The sequence below is a fragment of the Laetiporus sulphureus genome (assembly GCF_001632365.1).
Source record: "Laetiporus sulphureus 93-53 unplaced genomic scaffold LAESUscaffold_54, whole genome shotgun sequence".
Taxonomy (NCBI): Eukaryota; Fungi; Basidiomycota; class Agaricomycetes; order Polyporales; family Laetiporaceae; genus Laetiporus; species Laetiporus sulphureus.
In genome coordinates, this window is record NW_024468563.1 from 240,912 (window position 1) to 264,548 (window position 23,637).

Consider the following 23,637-nt stretch of genomic DNA (forward strand, 5'->3'; position numbering starts at 1 on the left):
CTCTTGCTGTGGCCTCCAACTTTCTGGCAGTAGACACACACTTCGAGACGATCGTGGACTACAAGAAGGCAAGTCATCAGCAAATCTGACCGATATGGCATCGCTGGGGGGTCAAATGCTCTTTGGTGAGCTTTATGTTGGCGCCCCGACGGCGCAACTGACGAACCACATGGACGGCAAAGTACTGTTTCAGGGTACATAGATTTTAGGCAAACTTTCGACATCCCAAGAGGTGGCACGGTCGGTCCTATCTGCGTCGCCGCCTCGTTGTGGGCAGCTCATCGATCCACAGAAGCACATCAACTTTCTCAGCCCCTTAACCAATGATACCTATCGGGGGCCTCCCAGAGTCATGACTGTAAGTCCTGAACCATTGTATCTGAGCTAATGCTCTGCTTTCCAGAGCGGGCTTTGCCTCGTAACGACCCCACAGCGGCGACGGTCGATGAGCGCCAACAGTCACGGTAACATCGTGACAATATGTCACTGCATAGGGAGGTTTGTGGCCAATTCGTCAATCGATGATGAATGGGGGCAATTTATCATCAATAGGAAACAACGCATTGTCTTCGTAGACGTAGACAGCAGATAGCAGATGAAGAATATCCAAGAAATCCGCGTGATATAGGCAGAAGAGCTTCCCAACGCAAGCCAACCGGCGTCAAGATTCAAGATTACTATCGACTGAGGAAGATCACGGCTGACCAGGTCCTCGTTATATGGGTGTCGAACATACACCAGTCACGACGCATCCTGGTTGGCATCCAATGCTTGCTCGTGGACAGCGACAGCATACCGTTCGGATATATGCCAGTTTCCCATCCAAATGCGCGACGCAAAGCATGGTCGCATCGCATGTCCTTCCATATTACATCCACCCAACGCAGAACCGTTTATGAAAGGAGAGGAAGATTGTATATGTCGAGCAGGACGTACCTCTCGTTCCGTCGCTGGCTGTCATTCGCGACTCCCGCAAAGCCGAAGCGTGGCCTATGGGGCTAGAAAACGCGTCCGGTCCTTTTCCCATACAGTATCATCATGGCGGAATGAGCAGCGTGGGCCGCTGCGCGGTGCGCGGTGATCGCAGCGATTTGCGTCGCCTCCATCCGCGTCGACAGAGCCTCAGAGTTCATGATAATATCATGAGGAGCTGTCGGTCGTCTTCATGTTCAGAATATCGACAAGCGTCCCAGAAGACCATGAGCAGGCTTAGAACACATTTCGACCATGATGTTCAGCTAGAGATATTGACGAGCTCGACGAAGATAGGGACGGTGGAGGAATTAGAGACAGGTCCAATCTTCCTTCAGCGGTGCCACCATGAGACGTAGAACAACGAGCAGGTCGCCGGGACGGAAGAAGTGGTTCGTGGGTGATGGGGGCTGCACAAATGGCCGCGGACGACTCACCGCGCCACCGCTCGCTTGCCGCGTCCACGCCTGCCCACGCGAACGCACCTTGCACCTTGCTCGAAACAACGTCTCCCATTGCTGCGATGAACCTCTACCTAGTCACGCCCACAACTCTGGTATTCTACGTCCCACAAACACCTTGTCCAATTCCTGTAATGTACCGTCTCACTGCCACCCACCGTCGCTTCCGGTTTCCCCATGCCACCTCTCGATAGCATGAAGACGCACGTCGCAGACTCTGTGATGCTACGCTCGGTCCTCACCATCTTCGCTGGAAGTTCTCGCCATCTTTGTCGATCCATATCTATAATTGCACGGCGATCCGTGAATCCTCATGATTCTCTTGATCATGCCATGCAAAATACGCTCGTCCTCCCGTGCTCGAAGTGGCAACACCTACCTCGCGACATCAAACGCCGACAGAATCTGCAACCGGTACTCTCAGCCTTCATCATCTTAACGTGAGGTCCTTGCCATTCCCCGCCGGCCGCCCCCCTTAACGGGACTGCAAGTCGTGCACTCTCATGAACCTGTCGATCGCGTCCTACGGAGGTTGCTCTTGCCGACCTAGGTCTTTGCTATCCGTCTGGATGACCTGAAGGCGACTTTCTCAGTGCGAACCATTCGCATGCGCCCCTTTCTCCGAACGTCTTTCTATGTGAAGGTTCTCGATATGTCCGCCCGTAGTCGGCATGCCTGCACGGAGTCAACCATTCCGCAGGCTGTGCTGTGGTGGAGGAATAACAAATAGCGGAGAAGCACTCGTGGCCACGGTGGTGAGTTCATGTTATTTACTGTCTGGATGGATGTCGGACACATCAACGGGACTACGAGCTCATTTTGCTTCGGTACTCTTTCAGAGATGTTCTGCGGACGTAGCAAACCAGTATAGGGTTCCTTTGAGCTTACTGGCCGCAGACACGTTCCTTTGAGTTTACTGGCCACAGACACGTTCCTTTGAGTATTCTCGACTCACACGCATTCTATATTCGGGACGCTCCTCGACATCCTCGCTATCGTGATGCACGGAAAGTATTATGTGAACACTCTCGCCGCTCTCTGTATCTGCGTAAACCCATCCGGCCTGTGCTTCTCATATGACCCAGAATTGCTCTTTCTTACTTATAACACGACTTTGCTGTGTGCAGTCGCCGCCGTGCACGGGCGACGTTGATCGGCCATCGTCGGCTCTGCTTTCCCCGCTTTCATTGGTGGAGATCGGGACAACACAATCAACTTGGGGAGATAAACTTCTCTTTCCTACGATTGTCGTACTCTGCGGGCGGGATTCTATGGATGTGTTTGATGCAACTGCGGCGTCGTCCGTGGCGTGGACGACTCCTCAGTCGCTTGAGAAAAAGCACCGTGGCGCCAGTACCAAGTCGCTGTTACTATACATCGTTTTGCTACTCCTCAGATCGACGGACGATTTCTAAGCAGCGACGACGCTCATCTTCGGGATCGCCAATCCTACCATACCAGGGTCCGGCTCCCGGCAACCCCTTCGGGACACGTTGAGATGGGTGGTGCATCAGTATGCAAAGCCGCGAGTCCTCATGATTACACACACATATATATGTAGTCCTCGCTGGTGCTGGTGCAGGATGGCTCTCAGCTTCTCGACTTCCCGACTGCCCACGCCTGGTCATGCAAATCCGGTGGAAACTTCGTACGTACAGAGCGGCTGTGATCGTCCGATCTCGTATATCCAGCTCAACGCCCACTCAGATCCCTTCCGTTGACGCCTCCCAAAGGCTCAAGCGCTCAAGACTGAAGACCCAACAAGAACATGAATCCATTCAAGGTGCGTATCCCCACCTCTATCCAAGTCATTTATCCTGCAGAACTCAACAGCCGTAACCTGCTCACTAGACCATCGACCTCGCTCAAGGATCACAAACCAGCTCCCACCTCTCAAGAATAAAAATAAAATAAAAACTACGCAAATGTATCCCACCCACATCGTACGTATCTTCTCATCCCCCTCGCTCACGACCCGTCCTGAATCCTGACCATTTCTCAATTCCTACTAGTCAAGGACCGCACGAGGGTAAGTCCCCACGACGTAAATCTCAAAGCGAATGACTGATTGACCTTGCGCATATCATAATAGGACACGGCGAGGATCGGGATCAGAGGAAGAGTCTTGGTAGTGGGCATGTATGGAAGAATGAGAATATAAAGCGTTCACAAAAATTTTTCAGACATGCGATGTGACAGTCAGGCGATCGATTGATCGAAAGCGCATGCACAAAGCACAAAACTCGAAGCTTAGCACAAGCTACGAGTGAAATGATTGACATCTCGCACGACCTGTGCGCGAGGGTCATCTAACCGATATGCCCGTCTCGCCTTGGATGTCTTATATTCCAGCGCTCTGGGCAATTAAACCCAGTAACAGGATGTATCAAAACTGTGTCTGCGCCACCATTTCAGGCGAGTCGGCCTACAAAGCCCACACAGCATCGTGCTATCAGCAAGCGCGGAGCATACGGTGCCACACAGTTTTAACTCGACGAGTCGGTCGGGGAAGCGCGGTTTAGGGTCAGGATACACCGCGCGCGAAACGCGCCTTGCTCGGACTCCGACGGTTTGAGGCGGCCAAGCGTTGTTTGAGCGACGGTCGGCTTGTGCGCACCACTGCGAGCCTATTCAGTGCATGGTGGCCGCTATGTTTGAAAATCGCGACGCAGGAATTGATTATACGGCGATCATTGATCAGCGCTTGATCGATGAGCAACCGAGACGAGGGTCCTGACATGAGCGAATGTACATTGGGTCTCACTGCGCCAATCTGATGGCATGTCATCTCTCGTCTACATTATATCTAAAGCCACGGCCGCCACAGAGCATGCGCCTTCCGATAAAGCTGACCGTGTAATCTGGGTCTCTCAACCGGTGTGTCCTGAATTGTAGAGTTTCATTGGAGGGCGCCACCTCTTCTGTCGTCACTCGTGCTGGGACTCGACAACTCCCGTCTACCATGACATTGCCACATACCGCTTATGCTACGACTGAATTGACAATACTTAGCTGTTTCCAAGGATTGCATTCATACTCAATACCGAGGATAGAAAAAAAGTTCGTCACTATCAGCACATAACATGGTTTTGAGCAGGCTCGGAAAGTGGCCACCGCATCGCTCGGCTGGCGCACTCTTTTTGATGACACAACCTCCCAGGTTATATAAGCGATGCTCATGGGCAGTCAAATGATATCCTGTTATTTGGAACCTGGAAGTCGCAATCATAGCCCGCACTCAGATTTCAGACTCTGCAGGCGGCTTTCTCCCGCTGATCTTTGCGATGGTCTGAGTGTCATGCATTCATGCATCATGTTTGGACAAAAAACGCCACTGTCACTGTGGCAAACGTTACAAACACATCACAAAACCATCACGCGCGCGGATTTGCCGTTCCCCTAGCAGCTTCCGCCAACATAGGCTTCGGACAATACAAATTCCACGCGGACAAAGCAAGTCATGGAGACACCTGGAGAAGTGTGCAAGTGGCTGGTATATTCGCTGTTATGCGTCGCGGCCGATGCCTTTGACACGATCTTGTCCGTCGTTGCCTCAAACGGCACGCCCAAACCGAGTCTACTCGTGAGTGAACTCCATTAGCATGCGTGAGTTCTACCTTTGTTAATGCAAGAGTGTCATCGTAGCCTTCGGACGTAGATGAGCTAGGTGACAACCAGATTCTCGAGCTCAGGCAAAAGGCACCGGACCTACCCGCAAGTAATGGTATCTTCTGGATCACGCCACACACAAAGGGAAAGGCATCGCAGGACTTCGAGGAAGATGCTGCTGATGCATCGGAAGCAAACACCCTCAACCTCGTGTTCGTAAAGACGAGTATCCCCGTTCCACGAATTCGTCGTGTCGTAAAGCGGAAGTGGGATCACCTCATTGTCATGGATTATGTCAGGGGTCCAACTCTGGCTGAAATCTGGCCAAAATCATCCATATGGAAGAAGATCTATGTCGCTTTCACTTTGCATCGCTATGTCCGGCAACTTCGGTGTCTGAAGGCATCTCCTACCACGCCTCCAGGACCGCTCAGCGTGCAAGGACCACGGACTTGTGAATCGCCAATTTCGGTCCGCTCCTCGCCGTGGACCATTCGCCTCGTATGCGGAACTTTCGATCTTTTTCAACGAATGGTGCAAAATGGCATTGGACTCGGATCAAGTTCCCGAAGACGATCCGTCGAGGAAAGAGTCATTCGATGATTCCTCACCACTCGTTCTTACACACCAAGATATCAATCCCCGGAACATAATCGTAGGCGAAGATGGTCGACTTTAGATGATCGACTGGGCATGGGCAGGATACTATCCTCCTTGGTTCGAGTATGTAACAATGCAGAGACAGAAGGAGATTGAGAAAATGATAGGATTCAAGGATGATTTCTGTCAGAATTTGATTCCTTTCGTTTGTGGACCGTACTTCAGGCAAGAAAAACGGCTGGCGAGGATGTCGCGAGGGCTGAACTTTGTATAAGATTGAGATGAATATTAATATTACTGTAATGGAGAGGTTATGGTGACTCGTACGGCACACGTGTCCAGCGACAACGTGATGCTCCGTGATGGCATCCGCCTCTCATCTATCTCTCGTTGTCTCGCTTTCATCCTCTCGATCATGCTCGCATTTGCATGCCTGAACGACTAATTCGCCTCAGCGCGTGCAGGTCAAGTGATATTCAGCACACCCAGTGCGGACGATCGTCGCTCGCATGAGCCACAGCTCCAACTTCTATGCATGCCACAGTGGCAATTCGCGGCTATATAATTGCGACCTACGAGCGAAATGAAGTCGCTGTTTCGGGTACGATAATGGTTTAAGGTAATGCTGCCTCTATACCTGTTGGTCGATATCTACTCTCCTTTGTAACTCGGGATTTATCGTAGTTCGTCCGCAACATCTCACGGTGAGTGTGGAATGCCAAGCAGAAGATCAACCGCGACTGTTCAATAGATGGCGTGGCCGCAGCTCAATATTGTTTCTATTAAAGACTTTCAGGAAGGCACGAGAGACCTGAGAACCATCAGCATCTCAGGTCGGGACGATGAGAACTCAAATTCACCCGACCGTGGAATCTCCAGATTTATCGGCGAAGGAAACTTTCTCTTCTGAGCGGACCTCAATCTGATTGTCAGATGATTGATGTGCTGGAAGGATGGACTAGGACTTTATATACGAGGTTGTGTGTTCGCGTGTTCTCGCCGCACGCTCTCTCTCTGAAATCTTCCAATCTCGAAGTCGCCGCGCGCGCAGGAGCAATTGAAAGATCCGAAAGATACGTCTCACCATTATGACTGAACCGAAGTTCAGAGTCGGAATCATGTAAGTCGTCAGGTGATATATATATGTCAGGAACAAAGAAGCTTATCGGGGGCAAACAGCGGTGCTGGGATTGGAGGGTTGCTGCTCGCCCTTTCCTTGGCGAACTCTTGCGACAATATTGCGGTAGACGTCTACGAGTCTACCGCAGTGCTCAACGAGATCGGCGCTGGAATCGGCATATCGCAAAGAGTCTGGGAGATTTTGAGACATATCGGTTTGGAAGATGAATTTCTTTCCATATCATACGCGAAGAACCACGCCGATACAGCTCGTGCGTGTGTCTGTCGCTCATCGTGTCCCACAGAAATCTTAGCACCATTCTTTTCTGTTCAGCCCTAACGCTGACCTTCAGAAGGTCTGACCAACCAGAGGGGTTCTTTTTCCTCGAGACCAGCAGTATGGCTCTTTTATGTTATTCCTGGCCCACAGTCAACTCATTGATTGACGATACAGTCCAATTTGCGACCTATCACAGGGCACATTTCCAAGCCTTGCTCTGCAAGCACCTCCCGAAGTCGTGTCAAATTAAATTTTCCAAGCGCCTGGAGAATTATATAGAGAGCGACTCCGGAGAGATATGCCTGCAATTCGTGGACGGATCGACGGCCACATGCGACGTCCTTGCCGGCTGCGATGGCATCAAGTCCACAGTTCGTAGGGTTCTGTATCAGTCGCTTGCTGATAAGGCCATTCAAGATGGTAACAACGCGAAAGCCGCCGATCTACTAGCCCAAGCGAAGCCGGTCTGGTCTGGAAGGGTCGTTTATCGAAGTCTATTGTCCCGGGACGTACTTGAACATGCGTGTCCTGGACACCCACATTTGACGAGGCCATATTTGGTACAGCGATGTCCTTTAGCAATGTGTCTGCTGATATATACGTTTGTTTGCATTGCAGCGGACGGGAAGAGACAAAGTCAGTAGGCACCTGCTCACATCACATGAGCTTGCTTGACGATGCTCTTCAATTAGCATCTGATCACGTTTCCGATCTCTCATGGTCAAAAGCTTAACGTCAGCATATACGTTTTTGATGCAGAGAAGGAAAATACCCAATATGATAGCGCTGCCTGGATGCGCAAATGCTCCAAGGACGAATTCATCGCGTCTTTCTCCAACTTCGAGCCTCAAGTGACGGGATTGTTAAATGTACGAACCGTGCGCGACCGGTCCGTACTACGTACTCATACACAGCTTGTTGGGTCCAGTGTCTTGACGACGTCTCGGCGTGGGCGATCCATACATTGCCATTGTTGCCCACTTATGTAGGCGACCGAATTGTACTTCTTGGTGATGCGGTAGGTTCTTACCTCTGTCACTATCTCCGTGTCTTTCTACTACAACTAAACTCTGGATTGCAGGCACACGCAATGGCCCCCTTCCAAGGTGCAGGAGCTGGACTAGCAATGGAGGTATGTCTTTCACCTGTGCACTACAAATGTCATCGAGAACATTTCGCTAGGATGGCTTCATTCTTGCCTCAATTCTTGCCCACACTCACGTAACGCGCGACACTCTTCCCAGGGCCTTGCAGATCTACGATAGCATACGCCGTCCAATTACACAGTGGGTCGTCCAGCATTCGCGAGCGACGGGTGATTTCTACGACCTCAGAGCTGCGGGTTTCGACACGCTCTCTGACACGAAAGGCGCGCTTTCTGAAGGCCAGCTGGCGAAGATATCCAAGAGCCTGGATGGCATGTTCGAATGGCATCTGAATACCAGTGTGATGCCCGACCGAGACAGGGCCCTTGAGTTGCTGGATGCTATGGAATAGACCATGTATCATCTCACCGCGCGTTGTCTACACAACATGTATAATTTAGTATGCTCCTGGGTAGCTTGAACTTCCGACGAGGACATACATGGGCCTGTGTTTTTTTATTAGGCGTTGTCGTTTAATGAATGGACGATCGTACCCTTGATGTGCACTCCCTTCCAGATATGATCGAAAAAATTGGTGCGAGTCATATTTTGGTAAGCTGAAGCTCTTCGTTGTGCTCGAGACCATGTTCGGCGCGTAACGTTAAACTGATATTCGGGTCTTTAGTAAGATCATGTATGCTACCGCTGGTAACTCTACGTGGCTCCGGCTTTCACGACAGACAGAAATCTGTCTAGAGGGAATGAAAATTTAGCGACAAGAATTCTTCGATTTACCCTGAAACCTATTCACCTGCAAACAAATCAGTCCATCCTGCAGGGAAGCGGCAACTTCCGGGGCACTTACACTGTCTCATCACTATCACCATCGTCGAATCCCACATCCAGGGTCTGCGAATCGCTGGTAATTCCGTTCGTCTTCATCTTTACTCTCGATAGCGTGCGCGAGCCTCTGGCTTCCCTTCTCTGGATCAGATACTATGATGACCGAATTTGCGAGATGCACGCTTGTCTGGAATTGTATATGCATGCAGTCCCGATAGATTGTCCCCGTCAGAGTGGGACAAGCTCTCTTAGATAAAGCGCATGACCACTGCCAGGAGGAAGAACTCAACCCGACACGGTATACCATATACGCGTGAACTCCACATCACGAACCCATCGCGTAAACACACCGTCTATATGTCGCCACCTGAATGTCCCTCGCTCGCCGCTGATGTCGTTCCCCGAGCAGGCATGCATCGTGGCCTGCCCTTTTGAGTCGCATGTTCTGAAGTTCTGCCCGAGTTCTGATGCGGACACCAAGCTCGTCGACGACCCTGCCGTAAGTGAGCTTCGGACAATACTCGCTTGCTGCTTATATACGTGAAGGTAAGGATCAGACCAGTCCACGCTCGCCGCCTCGCCCCACGTCGCCGATGACAGATGGCCAGGCCTCCTAATTGAATAAAGATATATGATTGGAAGGATTGGGGAGAAGGCTGAGGGATACAACGAAGCGGAGGGAATGAAATGAAGAAACACAACTGAGAGTCACACGAATCAGCGCGTGCTGCATACCGTCCACGTACGGATGGCAGAACCTCGAGTGGCAGTCATCGTATGCACGCAACGGACAACGCTCACAGCCGTTGAGCTGGTCGACCTCCCGATGCGGAACGCTTACGGCCAGTGTGTTGACTTTCCCAGCCAGCCCACTGCGCGGCTGGGAGTTCGGGAGTCGCCCGCTCTCTAGAAGATGGCTCCACGGGGCCAAACCGATGGCCCGTCCCATTGTAGCCGCGCCCTATTATATACACGCGCGCTACTACTCTCCCACGCCGGTGGCGCAGGTCGCACCGGGGCCTCTCGCATCTGCGCTCCGTGCCCAGATTCCAACACAGTGAAGCTTGAAGGTTAAACTCACTAGCGAGGCGCACTCTCCGCCGAACAGCAATATCGCTCACCATCCTGCTCGCTACTGACCAACTTCGTGAGTACGGTGAGATGGCGGGGTTGCGATGGGCCGCTCTCATAATCGGGCTTGCCAGGACGCACAGACGGGCGGGATCGTGCATTAGATTTGAGCGACCGTATCACGCGAGCGGAGGGTTGTACAAACAGAAAGCGCGGGCGCATAGCGCACAATGAATGGTGTAGGATCAATTGCGCGAGGACTGATTGAAGCTGAAAGAGAGGAGTGACGCGAGTGCGGGCCCACAACGCCACACATTCTCTCCTTGCTTGCTCCTGCCACCTCAACTCTCCTCGTAGAAGACTGCCATCGCACAGTCAATCTGATCGACAATGTCACCTCAGGAAGGTGATGGAAAACTATTTTCGCTCGAGCAATTGAGTACGTTGGACTTGATCAAGACACTGTCTTCCAGGCTCGAGCAAGGTGACACTCGCCAACGGTGTGTCTCTGTCCGCCCTGACCGTATCACTATCCATACTGATCTTGACTTCATTGCGTTCAGCATACTTCCTGTCAGTACTGTTTGCTTCCAATCTAGCGCAGCAAACTGATATAACGGCATATAGCTCGAGGATCTTGATGGACTGATCAAGGCAGCCGAGACTATGGTTCAAGCTATGCGGCGCGAGCGGAATGCCCGCGTCGCGATCAACCATCTTCCTGCCGAAGTACTCGAGGAGATATTCGTGACCACTTGCACCGTCAAGCTAGCTGAATACAGATTCAAACACTATGGGTGTGGCGAAGCGATGACCATATGGAACCCAACTTGGATTGAAAAGGGCAGAGCAGTCGGTCTCATGCTTGTCTGCCATCCTTGGAAAGAGATCGCCTCGGGGATACGGGAGCTCTGGAATGGCGTTGAAACATATTGGGAACATAAAGATCGTATCTTGTTGGAGAGGTCCGGCCAAGGCCCGCTCAAGGTGCTGACTCACGGCAAAATGGAACCACCTTATGCTGTTGTGCATGCTCTTCAAAATGTGGAACATTCATCCCGAATCCAAGAGTTGTACTTGACATCCCCCTTATTAGCACGTGAGAACAGAGAATATTTTGGAATGCTAGCGCCCTCGCTGAGGTCTCTTGCGTTGCAAGGTGACTACAGTCGTGTGCCAAACGAGACGCTCAACCTCTTTGACAACCACATCCCCTGTCTAGAACGCCTGTCGCTCTCATATGTGGGTTGGCTGCCCAGCAATGCGTTCGCCGAACTGACATTCTTGGCTATCGACCAATGCTATGTATCCAAATGCCGCGCCAAAATACGCAGCGTGCTTGCTGGAACACCAAACCTAGTGGATCTCGTCCTGCGAAAAGTGGCTGACCAACACTTCGGATACATCCGAGTGGAAACAGAGGCTGCGGACATGAAGCCCGTGTCGCTCACTCGGTTGCGGCGTTTACTGATCGAGAATATGTGGACCGATGATGTCGACTATGTCTTCCGCGATGCTCGGCTAGACGGAGACATATCCGTCTCGATCAAACGTGTGAGACCGCGCGATGATGGCCATCGAATTCTCAAAGTGGTATCCACTTGGTCATTGAATGCCTTGAAACATCCCAAAGAACTGCATTTCCAGCCACACGTCGCCATCATCGCTGGAGCCTCATCTGGGTTCCGTTTTGAGGTCGAGAGAAGCGTGTCCCTCCGGTATTGGTTCAGCTGGTCACGGAACCTTCCCCTTTCCAGCATCTCTCACCTGTGCACGTTTGAAGATGCAAGCATGCCGACCAGTCTTGAACGTGTCCACAATTTTCTTAGGCAGATGACCTCGCTTGAGACATTGTCCGTCAACATTGAAGGCCTGACGAAGATCATCGACGCACTTACACTCTTCCTAGATCCAACCGACCCGCCTCTCTGTCCCGCACTGACGACGCTACGTATCACCATCCGTCAAGACAGTGACTGTAACACGATCCTAGACTCTCTCCTCCCGCAAGATGCGCAGCTTGGCGTCAAACACCTGTACGTCGGGCTGATCGGTCCTCCGAATGAATTTGGGGAAGCCCTTCAAGCTGCGAAGGATCACCTGCATGGCAACTTCGAATCGGTGAAATCCGAGACGCTGTTGTACGATAAGGCATACAACATTACTTTGCCACTGGTTTGTGATAAGGAGGTGCATGCTTTGTGGCCACGCTGGCTTTAGGTATCATGTAGATGAGAGGCGACATTCAAGATACTTTCTGGCTTCCTGGGGTGCGGGTGAAGTCCTAGTCTGTAAGTGTCCGTTGAATTATCGAATCAATGACCAAATGGCATTATTCACGCAGAAATATCACTCTTATGATCACCTTTACACTGTATTTCAGCTGTTCCGATGAATGATATTATGCAGACAATGCTCGTCGCGTTGCACACCGTAGCAATATTTTCTCACCGGCCAATCTCAGATATAACAAGCGTACGAGGAATTTCCAATGATGGCATGGATTCCGATGCTAACGCTATAGAACAACTACTATCCTGGCGATCCTGAATCCGTCAGGTGTCTCGGATCTAACGCCATCTCTCCCCGCACAACACCCATTCGCTGCTCACATTTGCAGACATAAGTATCGGACCAGTCCACGCTCGCGGCCTCGCCTCACGTCACCTGCGGTGACAGGCGGCCAGCCTTCTAGATGGATGAAGAAATATATGGAAAACGTTGAGGAGGAAGCGAGGGATACAACGGAGCGGAGAGAATGGAACGAATAGACCTTTTTGAGAGTCATACAAATCGGCGGGCGCTGCATACCGCCCGTGCATAGGTGGCAGAGCTTCCAGCGGTCGAGCGGTCGCGAGGGTGTCAATCAAGGCACGCTTGCAATGGGACGACGCTCATAGCCGATAGAGCTAGTCGACCACCGGATGCGGAACACTTATGATCATTGAAGCTTGAAAGTGAGATGAAAACTCACCAGCGAGATGCACTCTTCGCCGCATAGCAGTATCGCTCCCCAGCCTATCAGGCTGCTACTAACCGGCGACTCGGTGGTTGGGTCTATATGAGTACAGTGAGATGGCGGAATTGCGATATGGCGCTCTCATAATCGAGCTTGCGACGGACGCACAGACTGCCGGAGCCGTGCATTGGATTTGAGTAAGTGGATCATGCGAGAGAGGGTTGTATACCGAACAGAAAACGCAGGGCAAATAGAATACGATGGGTGGAGTCAAAGCCAGTTAAGCGACTGACCGTCTGCCTTCGTTCCATCCACCATCCTCCATCGAATGGTACCACTGCTCGGTTGCAGCATCGCACCCCTTTTCTCGCGCTCCTCATGCACGATGCGTGCCGATCATCTACCAGCCGAGGGTCGCACGGTGGTATGTCCTACCAGTCACGACGTCAGTAATAGAACAGATGGCTGACTGACCTTGTGCATGTAGGACACGGCGGGAATTTGGATTAGATGAACAGTCTTGGTAGCGGGCATGCATGGAAGAATGATAATATGAACACATTCGCGAACTCGTTCTGGCGTGCAATATCAGTGACAGTCGGGCGATCAACTGATCCAGAGAGCATGCGGCATCGCCTCGAAGCTCAGCTACGAGTGAGATAACGAGGTCTCGCTCGACCCGTCAGATGCGTGTCTCACCTTGAATGTCTTGTGCGGGGACCGCTGACACTGCAGGCATGAAGGCATTTATTCCCACTGCAAATGCACTGAAAATGTGTTCTAAAGTGTGACCTATGCAACACTATGCCCTAATTAGGCAACATTATTTCCCAAAAAGGCAGTCAATTACAATTTCGTGTCATTAAGTAACGGTCGCAAATGCTTTCATGTCTGCGGTGTGAGTGATCGTTTGAAGCCCAGGCAACTGAGGCGGGCGCTTAGCTCATGTCGAGAATACGATCACATGATGTCGCTTCGCGTTCGCGTCTGTGGCGTCGAGATCTCCATGGCCCTCGCGTACCTAACTTACCCGCTCCCAATTGTATTACCAGGTCACATCGTTTTCCTCGAGTTCAACTTTTCCAGCTACTTTCTGACTGTTTTTCTCACCATGTCAGAGCTTACTCTAGTAAGCCTTAACTCTGTAAGAATGCTAGATATATGCATGCATTCACCCTCGAGTCCACGCTAGGAGCGTCAAAGTGCACACAGATAAATTGAGGAGACAGCCACAGAGAACGCGAAAGTGATGTTGAATAATCCAGGTTGTGGCTGCAAGCTGAGTTGGCGCAGGCGCAAGTGTCACGATGTGTGTGACGAACGCGTCTGTGTCTGAGATCTCCCACTGGAAGCGTGGGGGGCCAATGATGGATCGCGCTCCATAGCGATAAACTTCAACGACATCGAAGACCGACTCTATATGTAACATTCGATGAGCAACCTTTCGTATCCACTAGCAAACAGGATTCAAGCACGATTCCGATCACCTATCCCTGTAGCGACGCCCTGAGCTTCCACACGCTCTTGATCGCCGGGCGCGCCATGAGTTTCTGAGGCCACCTTCAAGACACACGAATCAGCCTCCCCACACACGATATCGAGCAAAAGCAGGGAAAAACGCACGCATGGAACGCAGGATAGTCATTCTCGAGCTCGAGCCCCTCGACATCGTTGAGACACATCCCAAGCGAACCGTTGTTCCATCTGATTCACATCACGTCAGTCGTTCGCACAGTTGATCGGTACACGGCCACGCACGTTATGAAGGCCATATCCGCGACGGAGCACTTTCCGCCGACGAGCCACTCCTGCTTCTGCAGCACGCTCTCGAGCACGCCGATCACGCGGAGCGCCTCCTTCTGGTACCGCTGGACGGCGCTCGGCACCTTCTCCGGGTGGTACACCTTGATCCAGATCGCCTGGCCAAAGTACGGACTAAAGAGCGAAGAGCATCGAGCATGAGCACAGACGCGCAAAGTGGACGGAGGAGGATGTGGGCACGCACCCCCTGACCAGAGGCCTGTAAGAAGAGCCATTGAAGCTGGAGGATCTTGTACCTCGGGCGTCACGGCCGAGATTCGCTGTGCGGTGTCGTACTGTGCGGTGTCGTTCTTTTCGACGAAGTACGCGATGATCGCGTCCGACTCCCTGGCGCGCGCGTCAGCTATGCAGTAATCTGGACAGACCAGACGAGACGCGCACAGATGACAAAGTTGTTGCTTTTGTGGTCGATGACGGTCGGGATGCGCCCGTTCGGGTTGTATTTGGTGTATGCGGGCGCCTTAATCTCGCGCTTGTCAAAGTCGAGGTAGATGCTCTCGTACGTGAGACCGAGCTCTGTCATGACCATCGCCACTTTCGTAAAGATAGACGCGCGGTCAGTGCGGCTCGCAGACGCGTCGAACGAGGGCGCACGAACCAGCCGTAGAGGCCGCCCTTGTAGGTGTAGAGCGTGAACTGCGTTTTGGGCAACATGTTTGTGCGGCGCTGGATGAGATGCTGATACAGTGAGGATCTTTATGCAAGGGCGGGGAGGACTTGGTATGTCTGTGCAAGCCACTTTTGGAAGGGGTATCCAGCTGGTCGTTGAACGCCTTGAAGCAACCCAAACAACTGAATTTCCAGCCGCACCGCGCCATCGTCACTGGAGCCTCTTCCGTTTTCCGTTTTGAGCTCCAGAGATGCAGGACCCTCGAAGATTGGACCGCATTCAACTGGTCACAGATTCTTCCCCTTTCCAGCATCTCGCACTTGTGTACGTTCGAGTTGGACGTATGCAAGCGGCCCAGTCTTGAACGTGTCCACAACCTTCTTAGGCAGATGACCACGCTTCAGACACTGTCCGTCGACATTGATGGCCTGATGAAGATCGTCGATGCACTCACACTCTTCCGAGACTCAATTGACCCACCTCTCTGTCCCACACTGACTACGCTACGTATCGCCATCTGGAAAGATAGCGATTGCGACATCATCTCGGACTCGATCCTCCCGCACCGTGCGCAGCTTGGTGTCAAGCACCTTTATATTGGGCTGATCGATCCTCAGCCTAGTGAACACTGGAGACCTCGTCAAGCTGTGGAGGACGAATTGCATGGCAAATTCGAGTCGGTGAATTTCGAGACACTGTTGTATGCTGGTGAATACGGCATTGCTTTGCCGCCGGTTTGTGTTGAGGAGGCGCATGCTTTGTGGCCGCCCTGGCTTTAGATGTTGTGTGGATGAGAGATGACGTAAATTGCAGTGACACCAAATGTATGCTCATGTCTGGGTTCTCGTCTCGGTCGCTCAGTACTCATTGCTCATTACCATTTTTTCTGACGCTCACGGAGCGGGCATGTATCAGAGAGGAAAAAACACACATTTTATGCTATAGCAGATGTCAACCCTTGTGAATGCAAATGCAAGCTTTCAACGGAGATGTCGTGAATGTCATGACTATGTGCTAACCCTCCACAGCGCCATGCACTCCGCCACTGTCCATACATGATGCCGCCCATAGCATCCTTGGCCGAGATGCCATCGCAGGTGCAGTGTGCCTGCCTCGCAATGTCCGATTCAACCATGCAGGTCACTGACGTGCCAGACCTGTCAAAGCTGGAGCTGCAGAAGTATCGGAGGGCGTACTCATCATCCGTGCGCGGCCCAAAGTGAATGGCGGCAGCTCACCGGTGAAGCTTGAGCTCTCTTTGAGCGAGGCGAACTCGGCGTTCTGCTGCTGCACCTGCTGTCCAATCGTGAAGAAGAAGTCTCAAGTGCACGTCAGGCACACCAGTCGCGATGACGATGTGCGCACCGTACCTTGCACGCTTTTCGATTGAAGGGCGTCACCTCTTTTGTCGTTACTTGCACTAGGACTTGTAGGCATCCTACTGCCTAGACAACTCTCGTCTACCATGGCATTAGCATATACCGCTGATGCTACGACTGAATTGACAACACTCAGCTGTTTTTGAGCAAATTTATTCGTACGCAACACTACATAATATGGCTTTGAGCAGGCTGGGAAAGTGGCAACCACGTCGGTGGCGCACCCTTTTTTGATGACCAGGTCACGGCACACGTGCTTGTGATGTCTGGCGACACCGTGACAGCCGCCTCTCGTCTGTCTCTCGTCCTCTCGCTTTCGTCGTCTTGACCATGCTCGCAATTGCGTGCATGAACGACTAACTCGCTTCAGCGCATGCAGGTCAAGTGACTTTCGGCACACCCAGTGCGGACGACCGTCTGACCGTTCGCATGATCCACAGGTCCAGCTTCCATGTGGCATGGATACCCGAGTGGCAGTTCGCGGCTATATCAGTGCGACTTTCAGGTACAATGATGCTGTAAGTAACGCTGTCTCTATCGCTATTGGACGATATCAACCCTCCTTTGTAAGTCAGAGTCTGTCGTAGTTCGTCCGTGGCATCTCGAGGACACACGAGACAATTCCTTCAACCTCCGTGGACTCCGGATATCCGTGGCTGCGTGATAGGCAGAAGACGAACCGCGACTCTTTGATAGATGGCGCCGCCTCAATCTGATACTGTCTCTGTTCAAGACTTTGAGGCAGGAACGAGAGACCTGGAACCATCAGCATCTCAGGTCGGGACGACGAAAAGTCAAATTTACGCGACCGTAAAATCTCATAGGCGGGGGATCCTTTCTTTTCTCAGGGGACCCTTAAATCTGGCTGTCAGATGATTGATGTGCTGGAAAGCTGGACTAGAACCTTATATACGAAGTCTGTGTCCGCGCATTCTCGCCGCACGTCCTCACTCTGCGATCTTCCAGTCTTGAAGTCGTCGCAAAGCGTAACTGCGTTTGAAAGATCCGAACGACACGTATTCTCACCGTTATGACTGAACCGAAGTTCAGAGTCGCAATCGTGTAGGTCGTCAGGTGATCTATCTATGTCAGGAACAGAGAGGCTTATCGGGAGCAACAGTGGTGCTGGGATCGGAGGGCTGCTGCTCGCCCTTTCGTTGGAGAAATTCTGTGACAACATCGCAGTAGACATCTACGAGTCTACCGCAGTGCTCACCGAGACCGGTGCTGGAATCGGTGTATGGCCAAGAGTGCAGGAGATATTGAGACATATCGGGTTGGAAGATGAACTTCTTTCCATGTCATACTCGAAGAGCCATGCCGACGCGGCTCGTGCGTGCATTTATCGTTCATTATGTCCTCGGAAGTCTTAGCGCTGTTCTTCTCTGTTCAGCCCCAACATTGACATTCAGAAAGTCCGACCAACTAGAGGGGTTTCCGTTCCTCGAGAACAGCGGTATGGCTCTTTAATGTTATTTATGGCCCATAGTCCACTCACTGATTGATGATATAGTCCAATTTGCGACCTATCATAGGGCACACTTCCAAGCTTTGCTCCGCAAGCATCTTCCGAAGTCATGTCGAATCTACTTTTCCAAACGTCTAGCAACCTACACAGAGAACGACTCCGGAGAGATATTCCTGCAATTCTTGGACGGATCGACGGCCACATGCGACGTTCTTGCCGGTTGCGATGGCATCAAGTCCACAGTTCGTAAGGTTCTGTACCAGTCGCTAGCTGATAAGGCCATACAAGATGGTAACAACGCGAAAGCCACCGATCTGCTAGCCCAAGCGAAACCGGTCTGGTCAGGAAGGACCGTTTATCGAAGTCTACTGTCCCGAGATGTACTTGAACATGCGTGTCCTGGACATCCACATCTGACAAAGCCATATTTGGTATGGCGGTGTCCCTTCAAAATGTGTCTGCTGATATATATGTTTCGTTGTATTGCAGTGCGCCGGGAGAGACCACGTCAGTAGGTTTTCGCTTACCTCACATGAGCTTGCTTGACCATACTCTCCGATCAGCATGTGGTCACATATCCGATCTCTCAAGGCCAAAAGCTTAACGTCGGCGTATATATATTCGATGCGGAGAAAGAAAATACACAATACGATAGCGCTGTCTGGGTGCGCAAATGCTCCAAGGACGAATTCATCGCCTCTTTCTCCACCTTCGAGCCTCAAGTGACGGGATTGTTAAATGTACGAACCGTGCGCGACCGGTCGGCGCTACGTATTCGCTCATAGCTTGTTCGATCCAGTGTCTTGATGACGTCTCGGCGTGGGCGGTCCATACATTGCCATTGTTGCCCACTTATGTAGGCGACCAAGTTGTGCTCCTTGGTGATGCGGTAGGTTCTTGCCCTTCTGTCACTATCTCCTTATCTTTCTACAACTGTATTCTGGTTTACAGGCACACGCAATGACCCCATTCCAAGGTTCAGGAGCTGGGCAAGCAATGGAGGTATGTATTTCTCCTGTGCACTAGAAATGTCATCGAGGACATTTCGCTAGGATGGCTTCATCCTTGCCTCAATTCTCGCCCACTCTCACGTAACGCGTGACACTCTTCCCAGGGCCTTGCAGATCTACGATAGCATACGCCGTCCGTTTTCTCAGTGGGTCGTCCAGCATTCGCGAGCGACAGGCGATTTCGACGACCTCAGAGCTGCGGAATTCGAGAAGCTCTCTGACACAAAAGGCGCGCTTTCTGAAGGCCAGCTGGCGAAGATATCCGAGAGCCTGGATAGCATGTTCGAGTGGCACATGAATACCAGCGTGATGCCCGACCGAGACAGGGCCCTTGAGTTGCTGAATGCTATGGAATAGATCATGTGTCAATATACCGCACGTTGTCTACACAATATGTATAAGTGGTATGCTCCTGGGTAGCTTGAACTTCCGACGAGGACATACATGGGCCTGTACTTTCTATTAGGCGTTGTCGTTTGATGACTGCACGATTATCTGCACTCCCGTCCAGATATTATCGAAAAAATGGTACGACTTAAACTTTGGCAAGCTCAAGCTCTTCATCGTTCTCCACATCACGTTAGCGTAACGTTGAACTGATATCCGGGTCCTTGTGGCCATGTATGCTACCGCTGGCAACACTACGTTTAACGCAATTCGTACCTAGATTAGGTAGGTAATATTCAGTGACTCCCCCTTTCATGGCAGACAAAAACTTGGAGTTTAGAGGAAATGAAAATTAAGTGACAAGAGTTTACCCTGAAACCTACTCACCTTCCAAATCAGTCCATCCTGCACACAGCGGCAACTTCCGGGGCACTTACACTGTCTCATCACTATCATCCTCGTCGAATCCCACATCCAGGGTCTGCGAACCGCTCGAATCCTCGTTTGTCTTCATCTTTACCACTTTCGATAGCCTGCACGAGCCTCCAGCTTCTTGTTTTTGACTTCTTCGCTTTCACGATGCGACGCAGTCCGCCGAAGGTTCACGAAATTGCGATGTTGCACGTTGGCAAGAGTTTCTAGGTCGTGAAGATCTTTGTGCTATGGAGCGCGGAAGCCTCGAGGTCAGGAGAGAGTTGAGCACAGCAATTTTCGTTTCCGCCTGTATCCGCGGTCTTGGAATATCCTCGATCGCATCAAGTCTGGGGTCTTGGATAACAACCGCTCGCTTGGCAATAGCTGCATAAACAAGGGGCCGCGTCTGGCATTCAATGAGTAAGTACATCTCATAGTGCCGAGAAGCGCGCGGGAAAGCCCTGACGTTTGACGGCGGTGAGTGAGGCCCGTTTGATGCAACATGTTCTCCGCGCCTGCACGCAAGCCGACTGATCCGTCCAAGCTATTTCTAAATTTGATTGGAGCAATGGATTCTATAAAACTTCCCCATGTTGCAAGACTCTCCTCTGGCATTGGACCTCGCTCTGAACCCTCCAAGACACGCCGACTATGTTTGCTGTGCTACTCTCTCTCGCGAGCATCGTATCCTTCGTGCGTGCCCTGCCTGCTGGACACCTCACAGCGCAGGATACCCCTGTTTGGTGTGCTGGCTTTGGTCCCGGCGCATTCGACACTGGGTACAACTTCACATTGGCCGCGGTGAACGTAACACTTCCGAATGCCAACTCGACAGGTGCACCTCTTGTCCTTGGACAGAACGGGGCCGCCGATGGTGCCGAGTTCGAGGTTCTTTCGGTGCGCCGTTCCGTACTCCCATTAATCATAGTAGATGTTCACCTTGTCTCCGGTACAGACATATGCATCGTACCCGTATAACGACTTTCCGACACTCTCCCTTTTGGCTGGCTCGCTCATCCCGAACTCTGCGAGCGGTATAGCCTCCGTGGATTCAGACGTCTCTTCCGGTGACGAACTCGCCTTTGTCACCTCGAGCTCCGGTCTTTCCTCTCCAGCGCAGATATACTGCGCTATTGCCGACACAGACCCGACGGAGGGCAGCCCATATCCGGTCCTCGCTGTTAATGGCGACACCGAAGGCTTCGCGTTATGCATGAACGGCGACGGTCCATACGCGCAAAACAACGTTGTGTGGCAGCCTACGGACGACAACGGTGGCGAGTATCTGTATGATACGTGTTACAACGTGACGATACAGCTGCTTGGGTTGAATTGAAGGGTTGGAACATATGGATGATAGCCTTTGTGGACTGGACTGCTGTTACGTTGGAATGCATGGACATGATGACGATGGGCGGACTTTTTACGATTCTCTCGACGTAGCTGTACCTAATGATTCATGTATTCACAACAGACTGTACGACGTTGGCTGACCTTTGAACACGGCAGATTACTCAATACACAACCTTGATTAGAAAACGGATTTCGGCAGGATTTCGGCCGGCATAGCATTCCTGCGCATGAAAGGTCATCATCGTTTTCCTCTTCCTTTGCCTCTTGCAGGTGCGCTTTGCGAAGGGCTCTCCTCCGCGGGTTTTGATTGCATGGCCGCTTCGAGCAGGCCCTCGTTGTGCAGGCATGTTATGAACTGCGTGATGAAGGGTTCGTAGTCGAAAGTCCGCTTGATCTGTTCGGTCTATACGCATGCGGATATGTCAGCACCCGTCTCAGAAGCCAGAATATATCGTCCTGTCTCCATGAGGTGATAAAGCGACCGTGGTCATCGGCTTCGCGAGAAGAGGAAACGTGCCGGGGCCACTCACATTCGCTTCCCTCGCTTTCGTAATCTCGTCCTCGACGGCGACCTTGGCACTCAGGGCAGCTTGCACGCATGCCTCCCACGCTGTTGGAAGGCTGCGTGCCGGCATGTCGAGGATGGCAATCTCCCTGTCCATCTTGCGCGACCCGAAGTCCTCGCTAAAGACAGTTCCCTCCGACGCCGGTCGAACACACGTAGCGAAGGCATCGGCTGCACACGTGTAGAGCGTCTGATCAACCTAAAGCGCCTGGTTCGGAACCGTGCGAGAAGCAATAGAAGGCAGAGACCGACCTTATCTGCCCAGCCTTCTGGATAGGTCTCTCGCAGCCGCCGCTCGAGCGTGTTGCGCTCGCGTTTGAGCAGCTCGAGCTTGTCGCTGGCTGCGCAGTACCTATCGTCGACGATTGCGAGGAGATTGTACCGTATGTGGTCGCTCTCGCTGGCGGTGTACTGCTGCATCCGCATCCGCAGTGCGGGGCGCACGACATCCATCCAGCTGTTCCGGGCGTCCGATGGTCCGCCCAGTTCGCCGACTTCGAGCGCAGATTTACGGAGCCCGTCGAGCTCCCAGACTCTGCCGCGCGCGGGGACGTAGCCGATGAAGTGATATACCTCCTGCTGCTCTTCGGCGGCTTTGGCTGACTTGCATCTGGCTTTTGAAGGGGAGCTCGAGACCTTGCGTTTCTTAGGTGGCGGCTTTGCTGCCTTCGCCTGGGCCTTGCTAGCCTTGACTGTTGTTGTTGCGATAGAATGGAGAGCTCCGCGGATGTCCGCCGGTCTTAAAATTACTTAGCTTTATCACCTGATATCACAATCGAAGTAGACACACCGTGCTAGAGAATTTTGAGCCTCTCGTATGAACTGAGATCCAGACAGAGCAAGACCTCTCATCTACAAGGGGTGTCACTAGATGCGCCTTCTTTCGTTTGCCAACCAGATATAAGAGCAGCACTAATACTCACAACTGGGGACATCTGCTCGGTTATGGCTCGGAACTCACGCAGTTCCTCGCCCAGTTCAACATTCGGGCAGTTGAGTAGTACGTTGAGCAGCGCTTGAGAGGAACAGGCATCATTGCTGAGCTGATTGGCGAACCAGATCACTTCCGCATCTGGATCGTCAATATATGCTATGTTCTCTGCTGCCTCGTTATCGTCGGTGCACAGGTAACAGAATATCAGACCGTGCGGCTCCAAGTGATCGACCGCCCATGGTTCAATGTCATAGATTTCGGTGACTTCAAGTCCTCGGACTCCCAGCTTTCGGATGAGTGCAGTGAAGACGCCTTCCTCGTGGTCAGCAACGTAGACTCAGGTTGAGCATGAACATACCTGGGTCAGACTCGATAACGGCGAATGGCCCGCCCACTAGATCGTGCGACGTATCTTCCGTGCTCGTCGCCATATGCCTTGCCTATACTGCCTGTAAAGATTTTGTACAATGCTCCAGTGGCATGTGGCGGCACATCGCGTGAGACCTGAGTTCGTCGCCGGTCGCTGTACCAGGCAGCAGCTATGCTCGCGTGGGCATATCGTGATGCGTGACGCTTCGCGTTTTCAGCACGTGATCCGTCACACCGCGCCGCGTTCGATGCGAACTACAGCTTTAGACTCGGAAAATTATTCCGCTGAGAGCACATCCTGACTTCTCCCGCACCATAATGCCTCAAC

The 23,637-nt window shown here is 52.0% G+C and overlaps 13 protein-coding genes across 13 annotated transcripts; 9 read left to right on the forward strand and 4 right to left on the reverse strand.

Annotated features, from left to right (window-relative positions):
- Positions 1-237: 237 nt before the first annotated feature.
- Positions 238-1,161, forward strand: LAESUDRAFT_449461 (uncharacterized protein). Its single transcript, XM_040902504.1, has 2 exons — positions 238-498; positions 553-1,161. Exons 1-2 carry the CDS (start codon positions 481-483, stop codon positions 1,000-1,002), a joined length of 468 nt encoding a protein of 155 aa, XP_040759655.1. The 5' UTR covers positions 238-480; the 3' UTR covers positions 1,003-1,161.
- Positions 1,162-1,470: 309 nt separating this feature from the next.
- Positions 1,471-1,990, forward strand: LAESUDRAFT_449452 (uncharacterized protein). The gene has a single exon (XM_040902503.1). It carries the CDS (start codon positions 1,611-1,613, stop codon positions 1,875-1,877), a length of 267 nt encoding a protein of 88 aa, XP_040759656.1. The 5' UTR covers positions 1,471-1,610; the 3' UTR covers positions 1,878-1,990.
- Positions 1,991-2,104: 114 nt separating this feature from the next.
- LAESUDRAFT_717248 (uncharacterized protein) lies at positions 2,105-3,703 on the forward strand (the record flags this gene model as incomplete). Its single annotated transcript, XM_040907311.1, has 8 exons — positions 2,105-2,188; positions 2,561-2,799; positions 2,853-2,946; positions 2,995-3,081; positions 3,141-3,216; positions 3,446-3,462; positions 3,526-3,564; positions 3,617-3,703. 8 exons carry the CDS (start codon positions 2,105-2,107, stop codon positions 3,701-3,703), a joined length of 723 nt encoding a protein of 240 aa, XP_040759657.1.
- Positions 3,704-4,853: 1,150 nt separating this feature from the next.
- On the forward strand, positions 4,854-5,793 carry LAESUDRAFT_795181 (uncharacterized protein). Its single transcript, XM_040913961.1, has 2 exons — positions 4,854-5,016; positions 5,079-5,793. The coding sequence occupies exons 1-2, from the start codon at positions 4,894-4,896 to the stop codon at positions 5,643-5,645; spliced, it is 690 nt and encodes a 229-aa protein (XP_040759658.1). The 5' UTR covers positions 4,854-4,893; the 3' UTR covers positions 5,646-5,793.
- Positions 5,794-6,429: 636 nt separating this feature from the next.
- LAESUDRAFT_730829 (FAD/NAD-P-binding domain-containing protein) lies at positions 6,430-8,560 on the forward strand. The gene is made up of 10 exons (XM_040909910.1): positions 6,430-6,619; positions 6,679-6,762; positions 6,822-7,033; positions 7,096-7,158; positions 7,216-7,601; positions 7,660-7,677; positions 7,734-7,910; positions 7,970-8,059; positions 8,123-8,173; positions 8,224-8,560. The coding sequence occupies exons 2-10, from the start codon at positions 6,731-6,733 to the stop codon at positions 8,536-8,538; spliced, it is 1,344 nt and encodes a 447-aa protein (XP_040759659.1). The 5' UTR covers positions 6,430-6,619; positions 6,679-6,730; the 3' UTR covers positions 8,539-8,560.
- Positions 8,561-10,038: 1,478 nt separating this feature from the next.
- Positions 10,039-12,466, forward strand: LAESUDRAFT_815669 (uncharacterized protein). The gene is made up of 3 exons (XM_040914711.1): positions 10,039-10,540; positions 10,604-10,613; positions 10,668-12,466. Exons 1-3 carry the CDS (start codon positions 10,431-10,433, stop codon positions 12,258-12,260), a joined length of 1,713 nt encoding a protein of 570 aa, XP_040759660.1. The 5' UTR covers positions 10,039-10,430; the 3' UTR covers positions 12,261-12,466.
- LAESUDRAFT_730832 (uncharacterized protein) lies at positions 10,185-10,374 on the reverse strand. Its single transcript, XM_040909911.1, has one exon. The coding sequence runs from the start codon at positions 10,354-10,356 to the stop codon at positions 10,201-10,203; it is 156 nt and encodes a 51-aa protein (XP_040759661.1). The 5' UTR covers positions 10,357-10,374; the 3' UTR covers positions 10,185-10,200.
- Positions 12,467-14,411: 1,945 nt separating the features above from the next.
- On the reverse strand, positions 14,412-15,555 carry LAESUDRAFT_730834 (glutathione S-transferase C-terminal-like protein). The gene is made up of 6 exons (XM_040909912.1): positions 15,419-15,555; positions 15,204-15,359; positions 15,006-15,150; positions 14,758-14,933; positions 14,623-14,703; positions 14,412-14,559 (listed from the first exon to the last, which is right to left on the reverse strand). Exons 1-6 carry the CDS (start codon positions 15,472-15,474, stop codon positions 14,487-14,489), a joined length of 687 nt encoding a protein of 228 aa, XP_040759662.1. The 5' UTR covers positions 15,475-15,555; the 3' UTR covers positions 14,412-14,486.
- Positions 15,556-15,680: 125 nt separating this feature from the next.
- On the forward strand, positions 15,681-16,209 carry LAESUDRAFT_763353 (uncharacterized protein; the record flags this gene model as incomplete). The annotated part of the gene is made up of 2 exons (XM_040913242.1): positions 15,681-15,754; positions 15,816-16,209. 2 exons carry the CDS (start codon positions 15,681-15,683, stop codon positions 16,207-16,209), a joined length of 468 nt encoding a protein of 155 aa, XP_040759663.1.
- Positions 16,210-16,311: 102 nt separating this feature from the next.
- LAESUDRAFT_730835 (uncharacterized protein) lies at positions 16,312-16,998 on the reverse strand. The gene is made up of 3 exons (XM_040909913.1): positions 16,801-16,998; positions 16,669-16,749; positions 16,312-16,602 (listed from the first exon to the last, which is right to left on the reverse strand). Exons 1-3 carry the CDS (start codon positions 16,865-16,867, stop codon positions 16,571-16,573), a joined length of 180 nt encoding a protein of 59 aa, XP_040759664.1. The 5' UTR covers positions 16,868-16,998; the 3' UTR covers positions 16,312-16,570.
- Positions 16,999-17,667: 669 nt separating this feature from the next.
- LAESUDRAFT_730836 (FAD/NAD(P)-binding domain-containing protein) lies at positions 17,668-19,655 on the forward strand. Its single transcript, XM_040909914.1, is given in 12 exon segments — positions 17,668-17,724; positions 17,744-17,750; positions 17,764-17,792; positions 17,806-17,871; positions 17,930-18,141; positions 18,203-18,265; positions 18,323-18,708; positions 18,767-18,784; positions 18,841-19,017; positions 19,077-19,166; positions 19,229-19,279; positions 19,330-19,655. 9 exon segments carry the CDS (start codon positions 17,840-17,842, stop codon positions 19,642-19,644), a joined length of 1,344 nt encoding a protein of 447 aa, XP_040759665.1. The 5' UTR covers positions 17,668-17,724; positions 17,744-17,750; positions 17,764-17,792; positions 17,806-17,839; the 3' UTR covers positions 19,645-19,655.
- A 1,019-nt stretch (positions 19,656-20,674) lies between these two features.
- Positions 20,675-21,679, forward strand: LAESUDRAFT_730840 (uncharacterized protein). Its single transcript, XM_040909915.1, has 3 exons — positions 20,675-20,984; positions 21,043-21,531; positions 21,583-21,679. The coding sequence occupies exons 1-2, from the start codon at positions 20,740-20,742 to the stop codon at positions 21,422-21,424; spliced, it is 627 nt and encodes a 208-aa protein (XP_040759666.1). The 5' UTR covers positions 20,675-20,739; the 3' UTR covers positions 21,425-21,531; positions 21,583-21,679.
- On the reverse strand, positions 21,680-23,371 carry LAESUDRAFT_763356 (cysteine proteinase; the record flags this gene model as incomplete). Its single annotated transcript, XM_040913243.1, has 6 exons — positions 21,680-21,844; positions 21,972-22,205; positions 22,259-22,745; positions 22,797-22,858; positions 22,930-23,252; positions 23,299-23,371. 6 exons carry the CDS (start codon positions 23,369-23,371, stop codon positions 21,680-21,682), a joined length of 1,344 nt encoding a protein of 447 aa, XP_040759667.1.
- Positions 23,372-23,637: the final 266 nt, after the last annotated feature.

Bases quoted from the DNA above. Each gene is read 5' to 3' on its own strand.
- LAESUDRAFT_449452 (XM_040902503.1), top strand. From the start codon at position 1,611: ATGCCACCTCTCGATAGCATGAAGACGCACGTCGCAGACTCTGTGATG.
- LAESUDRAFT_795181 (XM_040913961.1), top strand. From the start codon at position 4,894: ATGGAGACACCTGGAGAAGTGTGCAAGTGGCTGGTATATTCGCTGTTA. The intron at 5,017-5,078 runs GTGAGTGAACTC...GTGTCATCGTAG, and splicing joins CGCCCAAACCGAGTCTACTC to CCTTCGGACGTAGATGAGCT.
- LAESUDRAFT_730829 (XM_040909910.1), top strand. From the start codon at position 6,731: ATGACTGAACCGAAGTTCAGAGTCGGAATCAT. The intron at 8,060-8,122 runs GTAGGTTCTTAC...TCTGGATTGCAG, and splicing joins TTGTACTTCTTGGTGATGCG to GCACACGCAATGGCCCCCTT. The intron at 8,174-8,223 runs GTATGTCTTTCA...ACATTTCGCTAG, and splicing joins GAGCTGGACTAGCAATGGAG to GATGGCTTCATTCTTGCCTC.
- LAESUDRAFT_730832 (XM_040909911.1), bottom strand. From the start codon at position 10,356: ATGTGTGGCGTTGTGGGCCCGCACTCGCGTCACTCCTCTCTTTCAGCT.
- LAESUDRAFT_815669 (XM_040914711.1), top strand. From the start codon at position 10,431: ATGTCACCTCAGGAAGGTGATGGAAAACTATTTTCGCTCGAGCAATTG.
- LAESUDRAFT_730834 (XM_040909912.1), bottom strand. From the start codon at position 15,474: ATGTTGCCCAAAACGCAGTTCACGCTCTACACCTACAAGGGCGGCCTC. The intron at 15,360-15,418 runs GTTCGTGCGCCC...GTCTATCTTTAC, and splicing joins AAGGGCGGCCTCTACGGCTG to GAAAGTGGCGATGGTCATGA. The intron at 14,704-14,757 runs GTGCGTGGCCGT...GATGTGAATCAG, and splicing joins GCGGATATGGCCTTCATAAC to ATGGAACAACGGTTCGCTTG.
- LAESUDRAFT_730835 (XM_040909913.1), bottom strand. From the start codon at position 16,867: ATGCCTACAAGTCCTAGTGCAAGTAACGACAAAAGAGGTGACGCCCTT. The intron at 16,750-16,800 runs GTACGGTGCGCA...CGTGCACTTGAG, and splicing joins TCAATCGAAAAGCGTGCAAG to ACTTCTTCTTCACGATTGGA. The intron at 16,603-16,668 runs GTGAGCTGCCGC...ATACTTCTGCAG, and splicing joins AGAGAGCTCAAGCTTCACCG to CTCCAGCTTTGACAGGTCTG.
- LAESUDRAFT_730836 (XM_040909914.1), top strand. From the start codon at position 17,840: ATGACTGAACCGAAGTTCAGAGTCGCAATCGT. The intron at 18,266-18,322 runs GTATGGCTCTTT...TTGATGATATAG, and splicing joins TCCGTTCCTCGAGAACAGCG to TCCAATTTGCGACCTATCAT. The intron at 19,018-19,076 runs GTACGAACCGTG...TGTTCGATCCAG, and splicing joins AAGTGACGGGATTGTTAAAT to TGTCTTGATGACGTCTCGGC.
- LAESUDRAFT_730840 (XM_040909915.1), top strand. From the start codon at position 20,740: ATGTTTGCTGTGCTACTCTCTCTCGCGAGCATCGTATCCTTCGTGCGT. The intron at 20,985-21,042 runs GGTGCGCCGTTC...GTCTCCGGTACA, and splicing joins GCCGAGTTCGAGGTTCTTTC to GACATATGCATCGTACCCGT.